This window comes from Babylonia areolata, chromosome 35 (genome assembly GCF_041734735.1).
Source record: "Babylonia areolata isolate BAREFJ2019XMU chromosome 35, ASM4173473v1, whole genome shotgun sequence".
Lineage (NCBI taxonomy): Eukaryota > Metazoa > Mollusca > Gastropoda > Neogastropoda > Buccinidae > Babylonia > Babylonia areolata.
In genome coordinates, this window is record NC_134910.1 from 8,335,159 (window position 1) to 8,343,964 (window position 8,806).

At 36.5% G+C, this 8,806-nt stretch overlaps 1 protein-coding gene across 1 annotated transcript; it reads right to left on the reverse strand.

Annotated features, from left to right (window-relative positions):
• Nucleotides 1-706: 706 nt before the first annotated feature.
• LOC143278158 (cytochrome c oxidase subunit 7C, mitochondrial-like) lies at nucleotides 707-6,642 on the reverse strand. The gene is made up of 3 exons (XM_076583207.1): nucleotides 6,484-6,642; nucleotides 4,125-4,270; nucleotides 707-903 (listed from the first exon to the last, which is right to left on the reverse strand). Exons 1-2 carry the CDS (start codon nucleotides 6,580-6,582, stop codon nucleotides 4,154-4,156), a joined length of 216 nt encoding a protein of 71 aa, XP_076439322.1. The 5' UTR covers nucleotides 6,583-6,642; the 3' UTR covers nucleotides 707-903; nucleotides 4,125-4,153.
• Between the last annotated feature and the right edge of the window lie 2,164 nt (nucleotides 6,643-8,806).

Here is an 8,806-nt window from a genome sequence, read left to right on the forward strand (position 1 = left end):
TTTCCTAGATTTTCATTTGTACACTTAATACTGAAATGAATTCTGACATGAAGGCCTTCTCACTTTATTCACAATTTTTCTTTCCTTGTTCGCAAAAACTTAAACTGTTCAGATCAACCCATGCTATACTTATTTTATACACAAAAAAAATATTGATACCAGAATAACACGGTTTCACTTTTAGAATGCCTTATTCAATTCAACCTATAACAGCAGCAATCATGCTGAAAATTCAAACTAACATGATAATACGTGTTCTTTCGGAGTCAGAAACAGGCTGATCTTTATGTAAAAATATAAAAACCTTTTTTTCTTTTTTTTTTGGGGGGGGGGGGGGCTGCATCCTCTTCATTGTGCACATTTCCATTCCTTTTGTTTTCCATTTCATACTCCTCCCCCACCCCCCACTCATACTGCCAGAAAAACAACAACAAACTTTTGTTGTGTACTTTGCATGGACAGTAAAGGAAGTCATGGGATGAACTCACGACCACCCATGTGAGCAGTGTGTACTTGTGGGTGAGCATGCATGATACAGACAGACAGACAGAAAAAAAAAAAAGAAGAAAAGAAAAGTCCCTCCAAATATGCAAGCTGCGTTTGTTTGTACATGTGTGCATGCATTTTGCGTTTGAACATTCTGAGTTCCATGCACTCTCCAAAATGAAATCATAAATAATTATGTCAGAAAAAAAACGACGTCAAATGTGTTCCACATATATTTTATTCATTGATCAACCACCAGCACGAAACAGAACTAAACAGGGATGGAACGACCCACAGTAAGCTAATGTCTATGTAAGTGCTGGGCTGTTGTTGTGCCGATGGTTGGGAACAACAGACAATGTCTGACCTGGTCCCATCGCCATGGGTTCAGCTCTCCTGCCCAACACCTGGCTCCACCTGCCCACACAGCAACAACATGGACTGATGGGAGTCATGGCTATACCAAATTCAAGTTATCAAAAGAAAAAAGAAGAAAAAAAGTATATTAATATTTACATAGAAGTGAATCTTGTGCGGAACAAAACAAAGCGCTTTCACACCCAACTTTCTCGCACATGCATAACTCTCATACTGAAACAAAGGGATGAAATTGAAAACAAAATTTAACATAGACACGTACAAAGAAAGTAAGCTGACGAAAAAAGGGGAGGGTTTGGAGAAGCTTTTTGGGGGAAGACTAGGGGTTTTAAGGTCAGATTAGAATGAGCTGAGCGTGGAGATTCGAAAAAATGAAAGCAGGAGATCATTCTAAGTACTAGTGCGAGGTCAAGAGACAGAGAAACAGTGGCGGCCAATTGTGGAGTGTTTGGATCTGGGAACACACAGAACCAGAGTGGATCTGAAGCTGCAGTGATGGTAACCAGCAAGATGGGGTGTTGAGGTAAAAGGTAGTCACAGGCTGGATGGGGATTTAAAAAAATATTTTAAAAAAACATTTATGACAGAATCCAAATATAAAATACTTTATTGTGTGATAGGGAAACAAATTTGATTGCTCACTTTGTGCCCAATTCATAATGTTCCATAGAGGTACCAGCCTCCCAGTTAACAAGAAAAAAAAAAGACTATTCTGTTCACTTAATCATGTCAAAAGAAAAACAAAAAAATTACCAACCATACAACCAAAAGCACACACACACACAAATCCAGCCGCAAAACAAAAAAGAAAAAAACTTGCCACAAAGCATCTGACTTGACTGAACGAAAAAAGAAAAAGATGGAGAGAAAAAAAAGAACATTACTTGCCATCTGAATTATCTTCCATATCACAGTGATTAGAGTGAAAGAAGGTTTGAAAGTTTCAGTTTTAAGTAGGTGTCAAAGTGTGCCGACTCCGACTGATCCATACTTCATACCATTTCTAGAGGGCGGGTATCTGACCAATGCATTATTCAAACCCTTGAGTGCCTCCCATAGCCTCCTAGTCTTATGAAACATGAGCCTGAAAACAGTGAAATGAAATGAGATAAAAAATAAAATAAAATAAAATAAATAAATCTATCACATTCACAGGTCTCTTCTGATCATTGGTGTGCTACTTGTGCGTTGCAGCACAATCATTAATGTTTTCTACCCTACATCTGAGCATTTTGCTTGGATGCGTCTGACCAGTATCATCCAATCTCAGGCATTTAAAAAGCGTTCATCAGAGTTTTCAGACTGTCTTTTATTTAAGCACATGCTTATATAATAATAATTACAAACAAACCAGCTGTAAACATGAAACAAATGTAAGTTCAACTTTGTGGAAGGCCACAGTCTGGACAACAGGGAATCATTATCATAGTAACTAACAACATAAGCCATCTTTTGGAAATTTGAAAAAATCAAGATTGACAACTCAAATGAACAAATGTGTACCCATGTTTCCAAGCTCAATCAAAAAAGCATTATTGTTATTTTTTTTTTTTTTTTTTTTTTAATTAATCAGTCCATCTCTATTCTCCAGACATAGCAAACTAGTCACATCTTTACAAGAATCAGACTATATAAATGGACATTATCACTATCAGTCAATACTATCAGTCAATACTGACTAGCAATTTGTAACATGCACACACAAAAAGAAGAAGAAAAAAGAGTGAATAGACTGAAAAACAGGTCTATCTTATAGTTTTACTGTATGCCAAAATCATGCAAACAAACATAAACACAGGAAGCTTCAAATGGAAAGGAACATTCTAAAGAAAACAAAAAAGACAAAGGCATTCAAGACAGATAAAAATGGCCAACAGAAACAACAAAATCAAACATAAGCCATTTTTCTGAAGAAAAAAAAAAGGAGTAAATTTAAGAACTGTAATGTTTTTGGTGTACGTTGACTTAATTCCATGGTCACAGCGCACAAGAGCCTGAAGAGGTACCAATGAACTTTTTAAAGCAAAATTAAAAAAAAATAAAAATTAAAAAACTTCCCAAACAAAACTCAACAAAATACTCATCTGTCAGCTTCAGACTCAAGAGTCAGAGCAGCTGCGACATACCTTGTAACAAAAGCATTTCTAGCACTAAAACAAAAATTCAAGCCATGTTGCAAATTTATGCAATATTGCAATTGCTATCACTTCAAAAATAAACAAACAAATAAAGCAATACTAAGTCTAATTCTAGAGACAAAAATCAATTACTTGTTAACTTCTACGCAGTGAAAACACTATTCTATCTTAGTGTCTATTCTTTCTTTTTAGGGAAGTATTGAAATAAAAAACGCTTTTAACACTTCAAAATAAAATAAACCTGCTAACCTGTGAACAGACTTGAATATTTTCAGCACATAAAGGAATACAGAAGCTGAGAAGAATGTTTTCCAAATCACACTCAAGAACAACAACACATTTCTTTTGCTATTCCAAATACCTGCTACTACATTTTTCTTCTGTTGTAAAGCATTTTTGCAGCAGACAGTGACATACTACCTGCCTTTCGTAATGTCTTCTGGTCGCTTTTTCAGAGAAACTGACTGCTGAGGTTACTTCCTGACTGCTGAAGTTACTTCCTACCAAACTCTAGCATTTCTGCAATTTCTCACAATTCACTGCTGTAGCGTGGTTCTACACGGCAGTTGATTATCATAATTGCCTGAGGTATCCTGAGCAATGGAAAATTGAAAATCAGTCCCCTGGTTCCTGAATCCTCACAAGGCTGAAAATTTGTTTGCAAGCAGAGCTGCTTCAGGGCAACCTGTGTGAAAGGGCAATCTGATGGCAGTGAAAGTGTGGTCAGAGTTTGCTGACTAGAACTTTTTCTCTCCATTGGCTATTCATATGTCAGCTATGCTCTCTCTCTTTTTGTGACAGCAGGATTTTTATTAAAGCAAACCAGAGAGTAAAATCAAGAGCAGCCAAGCAGGATAAATCTTGCCAAAATGGTAAGGTCTGCCCATCTGCTAGTGTGTACTAACAATACGAATAGTACCAGTAGGTGTCCTGTCCTACATGGTGGGTCTGTGTTATTACACATCAACATCGATGTAAAAATGTACACGAGTCAAGGTAATCACATAAAAGAAGGCACAGAAAAAATGTGTTTGCTGACTGTCACAACGTCAGCAGCTTTAAAGTTGAAAATCCAATGTTGAATGTGGTGGTACCAAAAAATACTGATCACTCAAAACTCACCCCTGGTGCTGAATAATGACTAGCTTTGTTCACTTCTTCAACATCTGGTGTCTGACAAGCAGAAATGGTGCTGTGAACCCACTGGAGAAGAAGAGGACGAAGAAAACTGTCAGCTTGTAGCGGTTGTTGATGTCAAATGGCAGGTTCTGAAAAACACAAAACAACTTCGTTTATTCTGATTCAGCTTGGCGAAACTCTAAGTCAAAGCTTTTTTTTTTTTATAATTGAAGTACCTTTTTTTTCTCATTCAAAAATATCAAACACAAACTAAAAACCTAAACTTCTCACAATTAAAAAATAAAAATATAAAACTATTAAAAGGGGTCAGTATTCAACTGTTTAATGGGCAAGAAGTATCTGAACTGTGAACATGGTTTCCATTTCAACTATCATTCTGGTATGAAATAACAGAACATTCCATTCAATGATTCATTCATTAACTGCAATTTAAAATTATACATTTCAATCATAAACGCACAATTTACACTGCATATAATGTACACCTGTAATCCTGTATCACTTTTTCTCCAATTTTCCTGTCAATCTCAATGGAAGTTTAATTCTATTATCAAACTAGCAAAAATCCACTCAAACTAGTCAAACTAAATTACAAATATAAGGCCGTAACAGCATAACTAAAGTGACTTTGAATACTTTATACTGTCTCTGACAACCAAATCCAATGAGAAGATACTAATCTATTCCCTCAGTACTTGTTCATGTTTATGGTATTAATCATTTGTAGAATTAAGTACTTAAAAATAAAATATTAGTGCAGCTGCCTTTGATGTCCTTGTGTCATCCTGACTCATCTCCACTTTATTCTGTTTTACAGCTCATAAAGTCATAATATCAAATATATCATTATCATGTTTATGTGCATGTTTTACAGTTTATGCTGCTGGCAGATATATATTTTATATGGGGCATTTTGTAAGAACAATTACATTCAAGTCACTGAAACAAATTTTGCATTTATTATAAGCTTTTTTCAACACTTAAATCTGATTATAAATATCAGCACAAATAAGTTTTCCAGTCTTAAATGCTGATCTTGTTTCTATATTAATACTAGTATTACTAATATAATATTGCACAATACCTAATATTTTCTGTCTATGTCTTTCTTTACCTTAACTGATATACTATATTACTAAATGCTTATGTAAACATTACATATCAACAGAGAAAGGGTTCTTTTTCTCTGACACTGAGGATAATAGGTAAACACTTAATTGCTTTTTTTCATCCAGCCCCTGCCCTAGATAGATAGGTCTACAGACACAAGTACAACACAATACAAATGACAAAGCCAGACATATACGCATGATGGTTATAAAATATTTAATTAAGCTCACGTGCGCACACACACACACACAATCAAATTCAAAATATCAGAAGAATGTTGGTGGGATGGGAAGCGATGATGAATGCTGTTTTCTTTTCCCATCTAGCCCTTAAAAGAAAACACGGCAGGAAGGTTAGGGGTACAGAGCGAGGCCAGAAGGGAAGCCATTTTATTTTTTACATAATCACAGAAATATTTGGCTATAGGCTAGAAGCCTTTTGCCCTCATAATAGTGTCCATTTATGTGCTTTTGGATCACTATATAGTGAACTGTTCCAAGGTTTAATCAGGCATAGTGTATACTACATTTATTTCTGACTCAAGAAAGATTTAAATAAATTGATGGAAAATATATGGTCCTTAGAAGTTTTGTCAATCTCGTTTAGAAGTTTTGTCAATTTGGTTTTTGAAGGCGTTTACTGATGATTCATTGATGGTGTCAGAGGAAACGTTAAAGATTAATGATACGGTCAGTAAAAAAAATTGTGGAACTGGTTAGTTACAAAGTTAGTCTTATTAAGTTTGAAGTTGTGCCCTGAGTCATCAAATTTAGCCAAGGTGAATTGGGAAGAGGTAGTGCAGCTGCAGGGATCATAAATATTTTGCTGAGACCTAGTCTTTGACATGCTAAATTAGGACTTAACGTTTTACCGTCTTTGACACACAACAGAAACTTGCAGGAACTGTTGAACAGTTCTATGCCACGCCTCAATGTCAGTGACTTCACAGAAGACAGAAGAAACCCATGTGATATATCAACCAAACGTAACACATTTCTCAGATAATACAAATCTAGATAACTATGAAGTTACCATTCATCAAAATACAGAACAGACTATAAATCCACAGAACTCAAATGATCCAGACCGCCATCTCGGCTTGTCCTGAAAATACGAACATGCGGTCGTGACCTTCAATCAAAGTGACTTCATCACTATCTGGTTCTATTTCAATGAAAACATGACAGTGACCAAGCCATCAAGGGTACTAAATAGATTGCTCGATACATACTGATCCTGGGATGCCATACTGCTGCCATCCTTGACTTCTGGCAACAGCAGAAGTGCTGAATTTTCTGAGCGCAGAACGTGCAACTTGTCCGAACACCATTTTGGATCGAGAGAACAGATGGCCGACGGAAGTCAAATGTCACGTGACTTTACGGCTTGAGACCACAGTCCACGATTTGCTTTCGTTCCAGCGATTGGCTATAAACGCAAAGTCGTAAAACTGAAAGCTGAAGATTATTTTCTCTTTATATGTTTTTGTTGTTGTTTTGGGGTGGGGGTTGGGGTGGTTGTTTGTTTTTTGTTGTTTTTTGGACGGGGGAGGGAGGGGTGCGGGGGGACGGGGGTATTGTTGTAGCATTAATTAATTAATTAATTATTAATTTAAACCCCTTCAGTGCCAGGGGGGAAACAACAGAAAGTGGTGTTTCACGTCATAAAACATTATACAAAACAAAAAGCCTAAAACTGAGAAAATGGTCTGGAGATATACCACTCTAGAGCTATTTCCCTTTTTCTGATGACGTCATCAGTGACGTCACTATGCACGTACGTAATACGTTTATGGCAGTCAAGGGGTTTTAAATAGGTAGTGGAAATCAGAGTGTGTGCAGTCCCCACATGCACCTTGGTCAGTGGCTGTTGGATCCCTTCAGTCTCACGAAGGGATCGTGGGGAATGAGCGGGTGGATCGTTGTGCGAAAAAAGGCGCAATTAACATTTACAATGCCATAGAAATTCGTATTCCATATTCATTACAAGAAGGTTATTATCTGCTGGGGAAAACTTGCTGGAACCATGTCAATAAACTAAAACAGGAATCTGATCCTGACAGAGAAAATACTGACAATAGTTCGCGAGAAAATGATCGCATGTTTTCTTTCAAAACAAAAGGACATCACAGTAGCAGAAGGCTCACCAGTCTAATATACAGCCGACTACGACTTGATGCCATAAAAACAAAATATACAAATATACTTCAAATGTGACTTGCATTTGCGGCAACGAAATTACCCCCGTCAGTGCATATTATTCATAAATGTGAACAGTTAAAACCATATTTACATATGTCCTTTACAAAATCTGCATTTCCATCTGCTTCCATTAGAAATGTCTTCTTTTTTTTTTCTTTTTTTTTTTTAATGATAATCAACATGTATTTGAAATAGTTCAGAGTGTAATTTAGGGCCCAATTGGCTCTTTTTTGTGATTCTACTGATTGACTAGTTAGTTTATTCCATTTCCGAGGTTTATATTCTTCTCTCTTTTTTTCTTTTTTTCTTCCTTTTTAAAAAAAAAAATGCTAATTGAGAAGAGAGGAAAGTAGTGATGATATAAGGCATGGGTGGGGTGGCGGAGATAATGGATTTTCGTTTAAAATCACAAATGTGGATAAAGTATAGACGTTAAGCAAAAGAACTTGACAAACGAACTGTTGGAACAGAAACATGCAACGAAACAAGTTGAAAGGTACACACCCACCACAGAAGACTGTGCGCCGGACACTCTTCCCGTTCAGTACACCCACGTGAGTGTTTGATTGAATGACAGAGTCCGAAACGAGTGATGAGCGCCCATTAGTCAGCAGCTGTCAGTCGGCTCTACCCAGATAGGAAGCATAATATCTATATATATATATATATATTTTTTTTTTTTTTTTTTTTTTTTTTTTTAATGTAATGTCGCAGTAGTTTGCATTATTTGATTGTTGATCTGTGTTCGTGTGTGTATTGTTCCTGTAGGTGCGTGTATGTGTGTGTGTCACTGAGTGAGTGCGTGAGTAATGTGTTTGGGTATGCGGCTTGTGTTCGTTGGTGCATGTGTGCGTGCGTGCGCGCGCGCGCGCGTGTGTGCATGTATGTCACAGTGTGTGTGTGTGTGTGTGCGCACGTTGTGTGTTTTGTGTGTGTGTTTGTATGAATGTATGTATGTATGTATGTACCTACGTATATATGCATGCGTATACGTGCTTGTGTTCTTTCAATTTCAATTGTCTACTTTGTTGTTGTTGTTGTTATCATTTTTTAAATACCTGTTGCATTTCTTGATTTAATCAACTGACATGACCTATTTTAATTGTTCTCTCTCACCTATGTTTCAAGTCAAATTACATGCATATGTTTGTGTGGGGATGTTTGAGTGAATGGTTTTTTGTTTTTTTTGTTTTTTTTTTTTAGTGCTATTGTAAAGCGCATAGAGCTTCAAGAATATGCGCTATAGCAAGAAGTCCTAATAAATAAAATAAATAAAGCATAATGTGCATTTCTTTTCTCTCTCTCTAAATGACTCCGTGTTTGCAAAGCCGGCGCTTAGAGCTTGGGTCTCCG

Bases quoted from the DNA above. Each gene is read 5' to 3' on its own strand.
- LOC143278158 (XM_076583207.1), bottom strand. From the start codon at position 6,582: ATGGTGTTCGGACAAGTTGCACGTTCTGCGCTCAGAAAATTCAGCACT. The intron at 4,271-6,483 runs GTATGTATCGAG...TGTGTTTTTCAG, and splicing joins AGTATGGCATCCCAGGATCA to AACCTGCCATTTGACATCAA.